We start from the raw sequence: 20,027 nt of genomic DNA, 5'->3' as shown, positions 1-20,027 counted from the left end.
CCTAGCCCTTTTTGCTCCCATTGAAAGAATAATCTTGACATACTGTATATCAAAAGAGAATAGACAAATGAAGTACAAAAAGTAAGTAATATTTGGCATTAAAGACAAAATACTTTGTTTACAGGATGTGGCAAACTGGAACATTCCATTGGGTAACTGGAACAGTGGGCCCCTGAGAACACTGGGGCCTTACAAATGGGGGGCCAACTACATGTTTTTATTGCATTTAAGGCCAATATTTCTACAAATGCTACAAATTGTTACAAAACTTGCAGTCATTTTGGGGATAAACAAGAAGTTCAAGGGTAAATTTAGGCCCGATAATGATGTTTAGATCTGTTGTAACCGTCTTTTTACCTTTCAATCCAGAGCAGCAGATTGATATACTGTAGCAGCATTCATCTTTTTTACTTTTTTGAAAATACGTTTTTTAGTAAACTTAGGTTAGGATTTAGAAGGCGTTTTTAGAATCGGCCTCAGGTCTAAATGGGTTAAAAATCATGTATACTATTTCTGACAAATTTCCAAAGCATAAATTTATTATGTTTTACAATAAGTAAAAAACAGCCAATTTAATGTTGAGGTGCCCACAAGGTTTAGGTGCCCACTGGACCTGTATCCGAACAATGTGGAGTGAAAGAAGACAAATACTTCTGGGCACAGCCAGAGTTACAAACTTAAAGTACAATGTATGCAATGTAGGTATGTTTCTTATATCATTTTGCAGGTCACTTACCCCTTATTGAATTTCATTAGGGGCACGGACCCTAATCCCAAATGATGATCTTATAGACCCTGTGATATGTGGTCTAAATGTAGTTATTGTACATGAGAAACAGATTCATAGTGGTGATAATGATATTGTTAAAATAGTCACTTGTGCATTTTGTGTACTGTGGTCATTTCAAGTGAATCAAAATACAGTGAAATGTTCAACTAGTCATCATTTGGCTGAATCAGTGACACAAAATCAGGTTCTGACATATTTTTATGGGTTCCCCATTCACAAGGTTACTAGTCCCTTGGCAATATCAAATTTTGCAACGTTGAGATTCAAAAACGTTTGGGTAATCTGTAAAGCTAGACACACCCATAGCCTTAATACAGGTATGAGTATACCCTGTCAAAACTAAAGACATGTAGGCTACTGTACAGGAAGACATGTATTTTAGACTACCTGAGGGTTGTACAATATGCTTTAACCAACCAACCAACCATATTTACAGTTTTTTTGTGGGTCCAGCATTTTAAGCATTGGTATGAAAACAAGATAAATCCCACAAACTGCATTTGATGGTCTCTAACGGGACAGTCTATCTCAGCATCCATGGGGGAAAATAAAGAAGGAACAAATGCACAATTCCCACAGTACCATTTCAGCTGTCTGAAATCATATCTAGGTTCCACATGCACACAATTGTAGTCACTTTTGAATCCTATAAAAAAAACATACTGTACATTACAATTGCTTTACCACTACAGCTACTGTAGGCATGCATTCACGCAAGCCTCTAAACATTCTCACACGCACACGCACACACACACGCACACACACACACACACACACACACACACACACACACACACACACACACACACACACACACACACACACACACACACACACACACACACACACACACACACACACACACACACAAAGTGTGTATGTTCTCATCTCGACCTACACACAATCACGGTCCTATAGACCATTAGTCCCACCGCTGACAATAGTTGATGGGTATGGTATGTGTTCCATTGTGTAACTGTAGCAGGCACAGAATGGTAGCGGTTTGAACACATGGCACACTCTTGTTAAACTGGCATAGGCAGGCTCATCTTTCCACTTCCTCGAAGAACTGTGGACAGAGGAGAGAAAATTATGACAGGATGTTTGTGTCTACTACTGGGGAAAAGCTCCTGTAATTACAACATAATTGGATAACATTTGAGGTGAATATCATAAAACAATTGCCTTTTAAATGTCTATGCAATATGCAATTTAAGCAAAAGAACACAAGAGGGTGTGTTATGACGAATAAAATCCCAGCTGTGATTGCCAAGTCGATCATCGAAATCGCGGTAGTATTCACTTGTATTCACTACTTCAGTATTGCGAATAAACAACCATTATGCACATCTGATTTCATATTTTGCAGTTATACTTTTAATCTCCAAATTGCTTATTGAATGTATATGTCACCAGACAGACATATATTGTACATGCAAGTAGGTAGATATCTCTGATTTATGCAAGACTATATATACATTGCTAAGCAACTCTAGCTGTTTTGTTATACAGTAGCAAGTAAAACACAGCTCTCAATCTGTCACACTACTTGATTAGAACCAGATGTTGTATTATCACAGACATTGTATTGCCAAGTAGCACAAAATACTACACACAATGTAAAACACCTACATACACAATACAATTATATTGTGTACATTTAAGTCTGACAGTGTGAAAATGGACCCAAATAGGCCGGTACGGGTAAATTATTATACTCGATTAACGTTAAGGATTTTACTGTTTACATTACAATATTATATTACAGCACAATTTCATCTCCATTTTCCGTCTTCATTTGTCACCTCCTAACTCACCCCTTGTGAAATAAAGGTAGAAGAAGTCACAGTAGAAGATGGTCTGCACCACGCCAGACACCACAGCGATCTGATCCAAGAAGCCCTCTGTGTGGTAGCGCCACACCCAGTTGGCCAGGTAAAGGGCGCGGTAGAGACCCAGGAAGAACAGGTAGTGGGTGGTGATAGACTCTGCCTCGCCTGTTTTGGTGATCATGAAAAGCTGAGGCATGATGGCCACCGCCTCCAGGAAGATGGAGAAGGTCCAAAGGATCTGGGGATGCGACATTGAAAGGAATGGGATATAGGTATGTAAGCTTTTTTGGGAGGCAGTCCCATTTATCTCTATGTAACTTTATGATTGCTGATATCAAAGTAGTCCAATATTGTTTTTAGAAGAGCTGATTTGATGTCTATCAATGGTACAATGGTTAAGATCCTTTCCTATGGAACCACAACCCCCCCTGCTGGCCTAGGGTGTATACTGTACATCTCCTATGTAGTCTCTCTCTCAGCTTTCCTACAATCTGTGCTGAATAAATCAAACAAACAATAGCAGACTTGCCGATGTACTTAAAGGCCAGACCGCACCAATGCAACCAGTCTCAACTCCTTGCAACAAAACAGTTTTAAGGTCAGACTGCACCAATGCAACTCCTTGCAACAGGCAACTACTTGCAACCATTATCCCCAATGGCAGTTGCAAGGAGTTGCATTGGTGCGGTCTGACCTTAAAACTGTTGTTGCAAGGAGTTGCGACTAGTTGCATTTGTTCGGTCTAGCATTAACATTTAAATATGGATAAAGAACATGGACTAAATATATCATAAGTTCAAACTTTTAAATTCCTAATGAGTGATACAAACATAAAGAAATAGGTAGCTCCACCACAAAAAAAATGGTAGTAGAGAGATTTTTTTGTTCTCTAGGACAGGCGACTGAATCAGCTAGGCGTCTTTATATTTTGTTTTATAATGCAATTTTGGGTCATGGGTGGGATGGCTGACTTGGAAGGATTAAAGAAATACTTAATACTATATATCCTACTATAATTCTAGTAACCTCTGTCTGTAGTGGTGTCTGTAGTGGTGAAGCTACCCGGTTCTCCGGTTCTCCTCAGTGGCTGGAGCAAGCAATTGCTCTGATTTTGCACACAGCCATTGACCATTACCATCTGAACTTAACTGTGAAGCCCGTTTTTCAATTTCATCAAATCTCAGCTTCTTATTAGCGTTTATGTGTGAAAGAATGTCGCCTCCCGGGTTGCCAGATCATGTGCGCATATCCCCCCACGGATGCGTCGACCGGGTATGGTCTAGTATAATATAATATATGTACTGTATGTATATGCATTTGCAGTATGTTGGAGCTGTAATGCTGTAGCTTTTGATTTATGATTTGGTAACACAAATGTGAATACATCCCTAATTTATAACAATCCAGGATTTGGCCTTTAAAACATTCAATTTTTATTTTGTTTTAATTTTTTTTAATCGCATGTCCTGGCTCTGAACCCTTACAAATGTAACACAGGGGGTTTACATCTGTTTCTGTCCTGGGCTCAAATTTAGCAAGTGCAGTCTACTCTGGGACCCAAACTCATCAAGGCAAAGTAGCTCTCATGTCATGCGGGGCCTGTCAGAAGTAGGCCAACATTTTCATTTTGTAGTCTGACCTGAACCAGAGGAAGCACTTGTATAATATTCACCTCCAGTGGAGTGAAAGCATAGTTCTCCAGGAACGACAGCCCAGTGACAGGCACCAGCAGAAACTCCACACGGAACGAGTCGTTCTCTGAGTCAAACGTGTTCCTAAAGCGCATGTAGATCAGGTACACTGTAGCATAGGCCAGACCCAGGAACACCACCTGGCAGCAAAGTGCAGAGAGAAAGAGACATGGAGTTAAGAACTGACATACTGTCGGCATGGAGAGCACCATTCATATGAATATTACTTTCATTTAGTAGACAAGAGATCCATTTAGTCAGGGACGGTACTGAGCTGTGTGTGTGTGTGTGTGTGTGTGTGTGTGTGTGTGTGTGTGTGTGTGTACGACTGTGTGTGCGTGCATGTAGGCAGGAACGAGGAGTGTGAGTGAAGGTTGTATGCACAGGGCGAACCACTGTGATGTGTACTTTGTATTCTTTCCTTAAGATGCAACAATGATGAATGACGTGTATTATTATAGTACCTACATGTGCACATGTAAGTACTTGCATTGCATAATTCAAACCTTTCTGAAATGTAGTTTGCATATTTCACTAACATCCAAAAAGTGTGTGTGTGTGTGTGCGTGCGTGCGTGCGTGCGTGCGTGCGCGTGCGTGTGTGTTCTAAGCTCTTACACACACTTACTTTCATGACTGTGTTGTAGATGGAGATGAAGGCAGTGAATAGGTCCAGGTACCTTGTGGTGAACACTAGTGCAAACAGCACCTGAGATTTCCCAGAGATACCTACAGGGAGACAAAAAGGACTGTATATACACAAGTTCCAAAAATCACTTTTAACCACATTAACCCTGGCCTCTATTTTTGGCATGTCATTATATGCGAAACTTTTGAAAAGATAAAAAAAAAAAGACAAATCTTTGAAAATAGCAGCTCTACAAGCTCAGACTGATAGTTTTGGCTCATTCTTCAAATAGCTTGCATAGATAGTTATATGCACATCTTCATGCAATTCAATGGCAACAAGTTCCAATGATCAGAAGAGAAGTTGATCACGTTTTACTTTATATTATATTAAAAGGTGTCTAGGTCTGCCAAGTAAGCTCAATTTAATGGTCCGTTTGGGCCACTGTTGCCATAGTTACAACGTCCGGGTTTGCCACGTAGCTGACACAAGTGCAGAACTGCTGATCACCATTGCAACCATCAATGTTATGATGCTTTCTCCTGAACGTTATAGTGACTTGTGATCACGAAATGTTTCAATCTACAGTATATAGTGCGTCACTCAGTGCATGTGCTCATTTGCAAGTCTTTCAATTATAGGTAGCATCTATCTAAATAATGGCATAGGCTACAGTATAAGTCAGCAATAAATGGGCCCAAAGCGACACTCAAAAAAACGAATGGCCTGCACAGTAAGTCTCTGCTGCAAGATTATTGGTGACTATATATATATATAATCACTCTGTAAAAAGTGATCGACTAGGCTACTAGATTTAAACAACAACACATAACTTCATGACAACATACCAGCACAGGATTTGGACCTCCATATCTTCAGGAACAGGATAATGATAGCTACCAGATGCGACACGTCACCGGCTAGGCGAAAGATGTTCATTTTGCAAATCCTGTGCCCTACAAACAGACGTCTGGAAAGCTTGACGCTGTAGTCAATAGGTTGTCTGATGTCGTTTAATATCTAATAGTCTTTTTTAATCTCCAAAGTATACTGCGATGGACAAAACTAGAGGCGCTATACGTTACGAGAAACATAAGCTATATTAGGCTAGGTTACAGAGCTTTCCTAGCTCAAAGCTCACTCGCGATCATCAAATACATTCCTTGCAATTCCGCAACAGGCAAATTCGGCCGCATGAATGGTCCCAAAAAAGTTGTTGTGTCGGTGACGTGGCTGACAGTAGAAACAGTAGACTGACTCCATCCGTCCGTGTTCCAGGGGCGGGGATATGTTATAACTCTATGGGCGGGGAGATCAGTTGGGTTGGTCCGTTAGGCTGATGTGTGCCGCCAATCACCGAGCTGAGAGGTACAACTACACATATTCCAGCAGATGGCGACACTCTGCCGTCAGTGAGGCGGTAAATAACCTCTATGTCAGTGGTTTTCAACCCTTTTCGCATCAAGGACCCCCAAATTGACACATATTAGCCCAGGGACCACCATTTGAAAAGATGTGCCAGGGACTCAACCATTTTGATTTCTTGGGGGTCCCAATCTACACTGTATCATCATCATCAGTGTTTAATTAACTCTGAGAGTGTACAAATGGAACCAAATGGACCCGTTAGACATATAAGGGTCAATTTGGTTCCTAACTTAATTTGGCTGAGGACCCCCTGGAAACCCCTCAAGGACCACTGGTGGTCCCTGGACTACTGGTTGAGAACCACTGCTCTATGTAAATAACTAAACTCGCATGATTCTTGGAAAACTTTCTTTAATTGAAAATAGTTACTATTATTTTGTAGATTTTGATTATTATTACATTAACCACTTCGGCCCTATATACATTTTGGCCATTTGAAAATAGCCGAACTACAAGCTCACAATGCATCACGATGCAACACATTGTGAGCTTGTAGATCTGCTATTTTAATACATGTTATACATTTGAAAACTTGTGAAATGGGACACTCTGCATAATGAGTACTTTCTACTTTTGGTACTTTAAATGTATTAATTGTACCTTTACTCAAGTACATTTTTAATTCACATTTACTTGTAACAGAGTATTTCTACATTGCAAGTATTGAAACTTTTACTTAAGTAAAAAATTTATTTTTTTCCACCACTGCCATTAAATCCTTAATATCGGGTAAGTAAGTAGGCTAAGCTATGCAATTACAAACTTGCTCTACCAGGCAGGCGCTCGTGCAATGGAAGGTGGCATGATGCTCTGCGTGGCATTAATGACGCACCAGTGAGTCATCCTCAAGGAAGGTCTATTTTACCCACAAACCCTTTCAAGTTCTGTTAAATGAAGTCTACTGCACTTTCTGTCTTGTTGTCTCCGCCAGGCCGAAAGGCCCTGTCCCTCGCTCCTCCTCCCTTCCCCCTACTTGACCAGTGATTATAATCTGGATTTGCACGAGGCCTTGTTACAGTAAATAACACAAATATTACATTTTCTGAAAATGTAATCACCCACTTTTTGATCCTAACCTTCATGAGAAACATTACTTTTTCCACCAACTGTAACTCAATTCCTTCAAAAGAATTCTGTCAGCCTAACTGAGCATACAACACTCTTGCTTGCTTTCATCCTGTGTTTGATGCACATAGTGTTTGCAGACAGGAATCACTGCAGGGCCTCTAGAGGAACACCAGAGAGGAAATATCTGCCTACATCAGAGTCAGCTCTCACCACACTGGCGGGAAATCCCAACGGGACTATACCATTTCATTTGCCGGGATTGTTCCTCGTTGACAGTACTGTTAATGTATTACCTTGAAGTGCTGATCAAATGCTATTTTCACATTCTCTCATGAATATATAAGGCTATGGGTATGTTAAAAACAAATGATCACCTGGCGTTCAACACACACACACACACACACACACGCGCACGCACGCACGCACACATGCACGCACGCACACGTCTTATGGACACTGTCTGTCTGTCTGTCTGTCTGTCTGTCTGTCTGACTGACTGACTGTCTGACTGACTGACTGACTAAAGCCTAATGTATACATCATTATATGACTGTCACCCCGTTGAAAATAACTGACAACATTGAAAAATGAGACACATCGTGTCACTTTGTATGACAGAGTGTAAATTAGGCTTGACTGTCTCATTGTTTGTCACTATCTCTCAGCCTCACTCCACATTTGTTTCACACCATACACAGTGCTACGGTGCGCTTATACTTTGTCATACAACGGAGTCACGCCTGAGTATAACAGAGTTGGGAATCCCAGCAGACTACCACTTCAAATTTACTCAAATCTACTGCTGTAGTGAAGACTCCCATTATACCTCTGTTTCTATGACCTTGGCTTTGTATTATACTGTACTTGGACTACTTAGAGTGGAGTGCTCACTCCACTCTAGCTGTGAAAGGCTGCATTTTTGTTGAATGAGGCTTTCATATACTATTGTAATTAATAGCTTTCATCTTTTTCAAATTCATGCAGCCTGGATACAGCACTTTAACCCTCTTCTTTTAAATGACCTAGAAGTAAGAGTAACACAAACATATTTATTTCATACAAATATAATAATTCCAGTTCCGTTGTACTCTGATGTTCTCTGCCATAGGACACAGAAACTACGGTCCCTGTGTGTTTTCTGCAATTGATACATGTCTATCTGATCCCTGCCACATGATCTCCCTGTTCCTCATGAGAGAAAAAAGGCAGCAATGTCCACTGTGACATGGTCTCCACCATATTTCGACATTGATTACCAATACTCCTACCAGAGCCAAGAACAGAATACCATGGAACACCACAAATCATCAGGGAGGTGTTAAACGGAAAATTGTCCTTGTGCCCATGAAGTGACCATATGGATAGAACATAAAATAATTATTCCACTTATCAAAAGGTCCGATAAAAGGATTTGAGTGTAACACAATGTCTCTCATCCAACGTCTTTGTTTTCATCAGCAGGTCGACCCGTTTGAATACTGGATTAAGGATTAGGCCTTTAAACCCATGTTTCAATTTGTATTGAAAGCAGAGAATAAATACTTTAGAATCAGAGCAAAGGTTTTATTGTAAATTCAGTTGGGAACACATACATGGAGCTATAGTAGCTTAGAGAAAAGCCAGTTCCACAATATATACTATTTTTAAGCTGGACACAAACATGACAAGGTTCTGAATAGATTTCAAAACCCATTTACAATGGATAAAATATAAATATATAAATATAAATCAGGACAAAAATAACCTCAAGCTCTCGTTTTTCTACACATGTCAACATGCATGTATTTCTAGCCCAACGTTTGAACTTTTCAACCAATCTGTCTAGCTTGATTTGATTTGACTTTTGTAGACAATAAACCGTGTTGGTGTAAAAAAATTTTTTTTTCGCTCATTGGTGTAATAAAGGTGCATTAAATGTCTTGGTTATTATTATTATTATTATTATATGGTATTACATTGTTCAGTACTATCTCTCTGTTCTATTGACTCCTCTGTCTTTCCCATTGTGATTTCCTGGCCTGATCAATGTCCGACTTGCATGGTTCCTAACGGGAACCGTTCTAGTACATTATACATTGTAATACATTATAATATTTTCTATAATGCATTATTATAAGGGGTCATTGGGTGCTTTAAGTAAGAACAACGTTGTTGTCTACACCTCAAGGAATGTCATTACTTTACTTAAGTAGCAAGTATAATGTATTATAATAGGCCTATTGACCTTATAAGTCATAATAATATGATCTATATGTGTTATGATAATTGTTATAAATCATTATGAGTACTTATAGCTGTAATTATACAGTACATTGTTAAGCAAATTATAATGCATCTATACTTGAAGTATATATATACTTGAGTGCATGCGCATATATGTTTGCTAAGTATGTTTATAATGTATTATAGACATGGTAGAAACACAATAGAAAATGTCACAGAGATTTGCTACCCGCAAAACATGGATGCCTTGTGCATAGAATCTAACAGCACCTGTTGTCCTTCCAGAACTTTCTTACAGTTCATTTCTCCTTTAATTTCATTCCTTCGTGTTGCTGTCCTTGATTTACCTCTGTATTCTCTGCTACCTAGAAGATTGTACTGTATCTCCTGCTGCCACCCCCTTGTTCGTTCCACTCTGAATTTGTCATATGTGGACAGACACCCACCCACCCTCCAATTCAGAAAGAGAGAGAAATTTGAAAAGAGGCCACCCCTACTCTATATTTTACAGCAGAGAGAGAGAGAGAGAGAGAGAGAGAGAGAGAGAGAGAGAGAGAGAGAGAGAGAGAGAGCGAGAGTGAGAGCGAGAGAGAGAGAGAGAGCAGTGGGGAATCTGGAGGGAGGCAAAAAGGATCAGTTTCCATAGAAACGGATTTGCTCATTTCATACAGTACATTCAAATGGTGTTGGAGACTAACAAAATGTTTCTCAGATGTTTCCAGTTAAGACAATTTGGAAGTGTCAGTCTTGATTTGCCTTCATTACATCTGTGTCAACACTTCAAGTTATGCTACCCACGGTGTCAAGTTTGTTGTGAGTTCCACTCTCAGCTTCTGTATTCTGATACTTGATATTTGCATTGAAAGGAGACACTCAACCAAATAAAAAAAGATTACACATGTCATTACTACTGTATCTAGATTAGAGCTACTGTATATAACAATTATCAGTAATTCCAGACGATGAGCATCTCTCTCCCGAAGCTTTAAATAACTGAACCTGGCAAAGAACCTCTGTGTATGTGAGACTTCATTCACACAATCCTTTTACTGAACTTGTGCGTTTGCCTTTATCCTATACAAGTTATATAATAGTAGTTCTGAGCCAGCATGTGTACACTGATACACACATCACCTTGGATAAAGTCTCACCCGCCATTTGTGACCTATATCTATAGGGAACATACAGTACATGACAGATCCACTTATTAATATCAATCACAAACGGAACTCCCCTAGAAGGTAGGAATTAAGCTTCAAATGTATACTGCCGCCAGTACATGACATAAACCAGCTGGAAAAAATGAAAAAGTTTAAATCAAACAAGTATAAATAAACTTGTTTATCAGGAGAAAACATGTCAGAAGAAGCCTCTGAACTACCATAACGTCATAACATTATAATGTAGTATGGATTAGTTATGTAAAAAACAAAAAAGAGCGGATATGTGCCCTCCAGGCTCAGCAGAGAGCTGTCGGTGCCATAGGGATGCGTGTATTTGACTGTGTTGAAATACTAACATGCTCTGACAGTCAGCTCTGACAGTCAACGTTCTCACTGCACCACCAGCAAAAATCCCATACCATGGCTCTACTGTGTGCTGGGGGAACGTACATGTGATTCTGTTTCCAGCCTTGTGATGGTGTGACCATGCTAATGCAAAATAGTGCACACCCTATTGTCCTATTAGAGTAAACAGTTAAATCCTCTGATTTAAATTAATCCCCAGGATCTTACTGTGTAGCTTCAGTGTGGACACTTGTTTTATACTACAGTGATAGCCAGACCATTGGTTTTCAACGATGCATACTTTATCTTCCTCCTTTCTCACCTGTTGCAGTACCATTTTCCCCTGAAAGTGGAAGGTTATGAATGTTGACTGTCATTCACAAGACAAATGTAATCTCATTCACTTATATGGACGCACCAGGTGTAATTAAAACAGTGCCACAGCTTATTGAGACACAGAGGAGAAAGTGACAGGCCCTCTCTTACCCTTCCCTCCTCTCCTCTCCCTAGCTCCTTTCATCTCTTCTTTCTTTCTATCTTTCTTTCTTTCTTTCTTTCTTTCTTTCTTTCTCTTTTCTAATCATTTTTCTCCTTTCCTCCCCCTTCCTCTCCTCTGCTCTCCTCTCTCCTGTCCCTGCCACCCTCCCCCTCGAACCCACATGCTCTGCAGAGGGGAGATTGACACAGCATTTCCAGGAGAGAGCGCACAGTATTATAGGACACAGGAGTCTGTGAAGGAGCTGGAAGAGGACAGCAAAAGATTAAAACAAGAGGAAAAATAATTATATTCAAATCAACGATATGTGCATCAAAATGAACATGGAATAAGAAGGAGCCTAAGAAAGGAGAAGTGGGGGACATTTTTTTCAAGGAACACAAAACATAGAGACTTAAGAATTATGAATTATGGAGCCTTTGCCCTGAACACTGACTGAAGGATAGGATATTAATTATAATTACTGAAGCCACAAATTCAAAGGGATTTCAAATGTGTAGTTAAGTGGAATAAAAGGGCACCAATCTAATAGGGTGAGTATTATATTTACCGTATCTCATAATAATATTACAATAATCCATGTAGAAATGTCACTTGTTAAGAGTTAAGGTTATATCATATTGTTTATTTTAAGTAACTTGAAATGCAAACCTGCATACAGTAGGCTAATGCCAGCTGTGGTTTTGTTCATATGAAAGTTTAGCCTTTCATCAGCACTGTACACAACTAAATAAGGACAGTGTCACCTCAAAGCACTCCCACCATGGAAACTTGTGTGCTCAGAATCAGAATCAGCTTTATTGTCACATCACAGGTTTACAGAAGTAAAAAAGTGGATGAAATTCATATTTGTGCAAGTTCTGTCGACTACTCTGCAAATCTGTCTGTCACCTATGAGACACACAGGTAGGCTATTCATCAGGAATGCACTATTAATGTTTGTGGACATGACCAATCTGATACCCACTATTGTCTGCAGTGAAAGTTAGTGTTTTGCAATTACAGTAGTGGTCAAATAAAATAAGATAAATTGTACTATGATAAATAGTTTTTGATTTATTATTGTATTTCAAGAATTGATGCTATGAAACAAAAGTGCTACTCCAGAAGTGAAACAGGTGGGAGATTGAGATGGTGGTGAAAGGAGGACAGGAAAGAAAGGTTTTTCTTGGAAAGAGGGAGGAGAGAGAGCATGGTATTTAGTAAATAGAGGGTGCACTACTAGACCTACGAGCAAGCCTAACATTTGTCTAAAACAGACTCCCAAGCCACCTTGACCATGAATAGCAGATATGTGGACATGCCATCAAGCAGCTTATACTTTCTTTGCTAATTATTCCATGTACAATGTCCTTTATTCTAATAACTATAGAAGGACTAATAACTAGTGAATTATTAGCGTGTTGCACTCTTCGTAATATAGCATTTCAAATCGCTTTTTTTCGGTCATTAAATCACTGGAGGCAAAATGTATTGAACTGCAATGGACGTAACACTGGTGCAAATGTTGTCTCTTACACCAACAGCACTAATGTTCTTTCTAGAATCTATTAATAGATCAGTATTGACTGAACGTGTGGTAGACATGCTAGTTTGTTTTTGTTTTGACAACAGAAAAAAATGAAATTGAAAGTAAAACTTAGTATTAGTGAATGAATGATACAAAATAACCATTCATTGTATGATTGATTGTATAAAAATAGTCTTAACAAACACATTTGTTGAAAGTTAAGTTTAGGGCTACACTAGGGCTATACTGTAGGCATGTAGGCATACCCCTCAGTGCAACCCAACAGAGTCTTTCATATACTGTATCAATAATCCATACATCTGTGTGTGTGTGTGTGTGTGTGTGTGTGTGTGTGTGTGGTCACTATGGCTCAGACATAACCATATATAGAGTTCCAACTGCAGCTACATCCAAATATGGTATGTGTCATGCTGAGTTGCTGACTGTGACAGCATGGCATCAGACCCTTATTTTTAACTCTATGCATCAGACATAAGCAAACCATGTCATAAAAGGGACAAGGACTGACAGATATAGAGATCTTCATTTATGGGCATGCAGCTGATGAAATTGGCTGTTTATTAAAGCTCATTCATTGTACTTCCTCTTGCTGTCAGTGTCACTGAACAAAGTATGCGATTTGTTTGCTCCCACCATAGGCTCTGCTTTCCCCAAGACCACATTTAATATTCACACTTGTACTTCATAAATAAAATGTTCTCAAGCTATAATGTTCTCAATCTATTTGTGAGTCAGCTGACTGAACTGGGTTGCGATGTTAGTAGGCGGTATCTGGATTGATTTCTATGGCTCAACTTGTGACAAAATGTAAAAATAATTCAGACCGTTCTGCTCTAGTGGAATCTAAAGACATGTCATGATTATGATTATCAGAATAGCTTAATTTTGTCTTGTTTTGGTGCAGAGGAAAAACAAACTGACTAATTAAATAAAAAATAAAGAAACAGATTAAATTATTGAATCGTTGAATGAAACACACAGTCCTGTTATGCAGACACATTTCTGTAATGTGCATCCTTTTGGTGAGATGGACTCAACAAGCTCTCAGCTTGGCTTAATTTCCACCGTGCCGAGTGATGACATCAATGAAACTATTTTTATGCAGCAATGTAAACAGAGTGCTTTCATCCCAAAATAAAGAATCACTGACCTGGTTTGATCCACAAGAGTTTGTTGCTATAATTTCATAATTAAAACTATTTGTTTTATATTTCTTGTTATTCTTTCAAGTAATGCTGCAAGAAGAATCCATATCTCAAGAATCAGGAAAGTTTATTTGTCACTACTCATACAGGTACTGTACAAGAAGCAAAATGTAATTATGTGAGGTTCTATAATAATACAATAACATACAATGGCAATAATAATAATAACAAGAACTACTAAGATAAGATTAAAACATGTAATAAGAAGAAGCCTTCAGCAATATCTACATCAGCATAGCATAAGGGCAGAGAGAAAAAGTATATTTAAATGTGCAATGGGGCATAAAGCATATAAATGTGCAATAAGGCATATCTGTAGTGTTATAGTGTGGCAGTCTGGCAAACCTCTCCATTCTTAATGGCCAGATATGATTCCAATATGATGCAATGATTACTAAGTCTGAGGCCCTACTGTGGTACATCTAAAACCTTTACTTTTCAGAAAATGAAAAGAAGAACCTATATTCCAATGGACCCAAATATACTGTAGATATTATTTAGTCACAAGCTCTTGTTAATACGTTTCATTGTTAAAAAATGTATGAAACCCACAGACAGACACCACTTTAAATCTGGCATCCCTATTTATTCTCATGTCATTATATGTGAAAATCTTCAAACTTTTCCAAATGTTTTCAAGATCTGTCAAAAATAGCTAAAATACAGTATCAGATCTACAAGCTCACAAGGCGTCACATGATTGTGTTCTGTCTTTTGGTACTTTTGCACAACACTGTCATACGATGAATAGAGCATATTTAGAATGATCAATTTCTAATCAATGGAGGAATTATTTTTGATTTCTTGCACACCTTTGGTGTTACATCTTGGCAAGGCAACAACACAATCCAAACCTCAAAAATACTCAAAGATTGTACTTAAGTACAGTACTCAAGTAGACTAGTAGTAGATGTAATGAACTTTCTAGTTTCTAGCTGTAAACCAGGGTCTCTTCAATGGTGATTACCTCTGCCAAATGTGATGTGTTTTAGGAGATGGAGCCCTTTCTCATCTTAATCCCAACCACCTCCACAACACTCCCACAATCAATCTGCCTGTGTTCCCACTGCTCTCAGTGGCTGTATATGTCTCTTTATCTCTTTCTCCCCCTATATTCCGTCTTCCATCTCTCTCTCTCTCTCTCTCTCTCTGTCTCTCTGTGGTATTGGTGCTTGGGAAATCACAACGAGATGGCTCTCCTTTGACCGGTCCCATAAACGCACGCACGGGCATGCACTCGCACACCGCACCGCACCGCACCGCACGCAAGCACACACACACACACACACACACACACACACACACACACACACACACACACACGTCTGTGGGGGACTGTAGTTTTGAGTTTAGTGACATTGAGGTGTTAGTCAACCATGAGGTGCGAGGTGCAAGCATTGTCAAAATGACACTGAATGAGGGCTCCAGGCTCAGCTAGAGTCCTTAGTGCACTCTTGCGCACGGTTTTTAGGAGGAGATCCTGCCCAAAAACCTTTTCACAATCACTTTTGTTGCCATTTCTTCACCGGGAAGTTTGTTATCCAAAATACATCCCAAATAGGTAACCTCTTCTTTACTTGTGATTTCATTGTCACCAACTCTGACCGTAAAGTCAGTGGACTTACTGAGGTTGTTTTTGGACCCTAAAAGAATGGAATAATGTTTTGCTTAATGTGTAATGACAGTTTGTTATCAGAGAGACAAGTGCGGGTATCGTTGAACTCAGAGCTGAGGGCTTTTTCAACTTGCAGTTTGTTCTTTTCTGACACCATCCAGAAACAGGAACCAATTGCAATTACATGCTGATTTCATGTCGTTAACGTATATTAGGAACAGTAACGGTCCCAAAATGCTTCCTTGAGGAACGCCACAGCTCAGTTGGGAGGGACGAGAACAGGGTTCCATTAACTTCAACCACCTGTTCTCTTCCCTCCAGATAGGATTACATTGCTCTACGCAGCAAACCTCCACCCCGTCATTCAATTTGGCTAAAACAGAGTGTGTGTGTGTGTGTGTGTGTGTGTGTGTGTGTGTGTGTGTGTGTGTGTGTGTGTGTGTGTGTGTGTGTGTGTGTGTGTGTGTGTGTGTGTGTCAGTGGATCCCAAGTGATCTAATTGCATTTCATAGTAAGCAATAACAATTTCAACATAGTTACTCTTAAACCCCTTATGTGGATCTAGTTGGTCTTTGCTTCCTCTGACTGCAACAGTGAAACAGCAGTGAAAGTGCTACCTGACCACTGGCTGAATTCAGTTCTGTGTCTCAATTCTCAGTTCATCATCAGAACTTTGCCAGCTCTTTCTTGTGATACCCCCCCCCCCCCCAATGTATGCTAAATGTACCTGCATGGGAAGAGAGCAAACACATGAATGAGAAAAGAATACATGCACGAGCGTGCGTGCGCGCGCACGCACGCACGCACGCACGCACGCACGCACGCACACACACACACACACACACACACACACACACACACACACACACACACACACACACACACACACACACACACACACACACACACACACACACACACACACACCTTTTTAAATAGGGTAGAAGAAAGTCGGCTATTGTCAAATTACTATGTAAATTGTTACAAAGGTATTTGACCCAAAGACTGACCCTTTCCTATGAGAAAGAGCGCCAAAATTAACACGGTTCTCCATATATAGTGAGATCACCTGTTCCTCTAATATAACATTTGGAGGACCATGCCATCAGGCTGTCAGACCATCAGAAATATTGTTGATGTTGTGACATTGCTGAGACATTGCTGAGATTTTTTTTTGGCATTGCTCAGTGCAGTGCATGGATATTCAGGCGATCATCCTTCAGATATGTTGTTATGGTTTTGAATGATTTTTTGTTCAATTCAGTTTATCATAAATTATGGACCTTGGTGGTCAGACATACGTGGGGACGACCGGTCCGACGTCGCCGGATCTGACCCGGGGCGACCGTGATTTGGGGCGACCGCTCTAGTATTCTTGTATTCTAAATATCCCTTAGATAAATATGCCTTACATATGGTGATAGCTAATAATTGCTGCTGGCAGGGAGAGCTGCATCTGCTGCTGCCATCCTTCTTGGTAGCAATAATGTGCTGCAGGCTGAACATACTGGCAGCATTAAATGCTTGCACAAAATTGTTTTCTAAAGAAAATCAATGTTTTCATTGAAGAATACTAAAGTAACAAGTAGGCTACTTGAAGGGAAGGGGGCAAATGGAAATTTTACATTTTCTTTTAAACTGTAGGGGAGTGTGACCAAGTAGCTCACCTGGTAAAGCACGTACCATGTCAAAGCCAGGTCCCTGGTTACGGTTCGAATCGGCCCCTTTGCTGCATGTCCTCCCCTCTCCCTCCTGCCTTCCTGAAATTGTAGGGGAATAAGAGTGAAGGAAGATGCAAATAAAACATACTCAAAAGTACAGATCATTTAAGATAGTACTTAGAAAAATAACAACATACTTGTTATACTTACTACCTCTGCATATTACACACAAGCATAAAGACTTTGAACATGGAAACAAATGCTTTAAATTGTTCAATATTGTTTAATAACTTAATTATATTCACATATTGGATGATTAGATTATAGAAGGTAAAAAACAACTGTGCATTGATTTGTCTAATTTCCCCTTAATCTTCCATAGGATTCCCTCACTGCTTCCTCATTGATCAACATTATCAAGTTAATCCACTTCTCATACATGATTAAATATATTTTCAACAGGTCAGCCATGGACCTGCGTCTATTATTTGATCTTATTATTATTTGATGCAAAAGTGTGGCTAATTGTGTTATCTCCCTTTTAGCAGTTGTCTGTTGTGTGGGCCATTCACCACTGCCATGATGATTCCCAATCTGTGGGTGTAGTAAACCTCCTACTCCTGGTCACACTTGTGCTCACTGGTGCCATGGAAACACATAGGACCAACAGGTGAGGTGCCTCTAAACCTTAGGTAGCAAGCCACCTTCTACACAGTAACATCTTCAGTGTTATTGCGACCGTAGGTCGCATTTACTATAGAAACCTGCTCCAGGTGTCCGTCCGTCACGTCACTCCGTCACACACGTCCCGTCACACTTTTGCCCTGCTCATATCTCCGCACCCGTTGCCCCGATCCATGCCAGATTTTGCACACACACTCCTTACCTGCCAAACTACACCCTCCAAGGACCCCCGGAGCTCCAGGGACCCCCAGCTGCCTCGGGGACCCCCAAGTGTAAAAAATGAGCACATGTGGACTAATTACCAAATGACCACCCCAACGGGGCTGCTCACGGGGCATTCCCGGGGACCACCCACTCCTGGTGCTCCAGAACGGATGCAAAAGTGGTGGCGCCCCCAGTGGAGGACCCCCTGCCACTGCAGCTCACATAAAATGCCGTAACTCGGGCTAGGAGCGTCCGGGAGAGCCGCGGCCGGTACCTATTCGTCCGCCAAGGCAACGCGGACACCCCACCCCTAATTTCTCACATGGCCCTCTTCTAGCGCCACCTTCAGGCCGCTTTTCACAACACATTTTTGCCCACTACTCCTACAGTTTTGCCCCTAAAAACACGCAAATTGCTACACACTACACAGTATGTCTACACTCATGTCATCAACATGCCTGCCACCACATTTCTTAGACCACCAAACAAAACTATACATTGCCCACACAACTAGGAACCAATCGCCGTTACAGCCCTCTTCTGTATACATGTGACCTACGGTCGCTTATCTCCCGATTAGGGAGTCTTACTGGTTTTAACTTGTGTACAAATGTAACTAAATGGAACCTTACAGGTCAATTTGGTTCCAAATTACACCAAGTTAAATTAGTGTAAGGAGTGTAAGGATCCATTTGGTTACATTTCCTACACCAGCAGAGTTAAATTAGCACTTTTACAGTGTAGTGGTTGAATCCCAAATACCTATTTGTAGGGAAACAGCCCTTATTTTTTGTATTTAACTACAGTACAGGTTGGCTATATCAATCTTAGCATTATAAACGTTTAAAGTTAACTTGGTCAACTTCCCATTCACTGCCAACTGAGCTCCTGGAAACTCTTCTGTCTTCTACAGTAGTTTCACATAATTCTTTTTCACAAATAATGGTCAAAGATTCCAGAATAAGACAACATAAATTATGTACCATTTGAATGGATGGACGGATAATGAAATACTGACAGATTGTGGGAGAATTATTATTATTTTGTGGAAGCATCATTATTTTTATTGTTATTATTTACCAATCGGCAGTAATTGCTTACTTGTACCTACTATATATGTGTCTGCCTCAATCAAATGATTTGCCTGACAGACTCAGATACAGTATAATCCCTAAATCCCTCATGACAGCAGTCCTCACATAGCTAAACTGAACTCACCGTTCCATGCTGCTAATCCCCAACATAAAAGAGACTTCAGAGGTTTGTCAGACTGACACACACAGGTGAAAGGGGGTTGGGCAATATCTATATATTTACTGAAGTTAAGAATGAGCAATATTTCTTCCTACTCCATAGCCACCAAATATTCTTTGTTCAAGTGCTAAGGGTCGCCATATCCTAATTAGCACTCCACCCACCATGTCTTTTATATTAGGCTGCTATGATTCACCCATTATCTTCCTA

At 40.0% G+C, this 20,027-nt stretch overlaps 1 protein-coding gene across 3 annotated transcripts; it reads right to left on the bottom strand.

The window, feature by feature from the left end:
- Nucleotides 1–73: 73 nt before the first annotated feature.
- kdelr3 (KDEL endoplasmic reticulum protein retention receptor 3) lies at nucleotides 74–6,209 on the bottom strand. 3 transcript variants are annotated; one of them, XR_014601861.1, is made up of 6 exons: nucleotides 5,789–6,209; nucleotides 4,941–5,041; nucleotides 4,295–4,453; nucleotides 2,608–2,860; nucleotides 1,572–1,859; nucleotides 74–1,511 (listed from the first exon to the last, which is right to left on the bottom strand). XR_014601861.1 is itself a non-coding variant. In XM_084072708.1 (5 exons), exons 1-5 carry the CDS (start codon nucleotides 5,877–5,879, stop codon nucleotides 1,816–1,818), a joined length of 648 nt encoding a protein of 215 aa, XP_083928834.1. In that variant the 5' UTR covers nucleotides 5,880–6,209; the 3' UTR covers nucleotides 74–1,815. The 3 variants fall into 3 exon arrangements, 1 of the variants encoding a protein (XP_083928834.1); XR_014601862.1 differs by having other exon boundaries at nucleotides 1,596–1,859; XM_084072708.1 differs by having other exon boundaries at nucleotides 74–1,859.
- Nucleotides 6,210–20,027: the final 13,818 nt, after the last annotated feature.

The sequence above is a fragment of the Gymnoscopelus microlampas genome (genome assembly GCF_963454915.1).
Source record: "Gymnoscopelus microlampas genome assembly, chromosome: 11".
NCBI lineage: Eukaryota > Metazoa > Chordata > Actinopteri > Myctophiformes > Myctophidae > Gymnoscopelus > Gymnoscopelus microlampas.
Note: the sequence above shows the minus strand (reverse complement) of the source record. Positions and strands in the feature narration are given on the sequence as shown.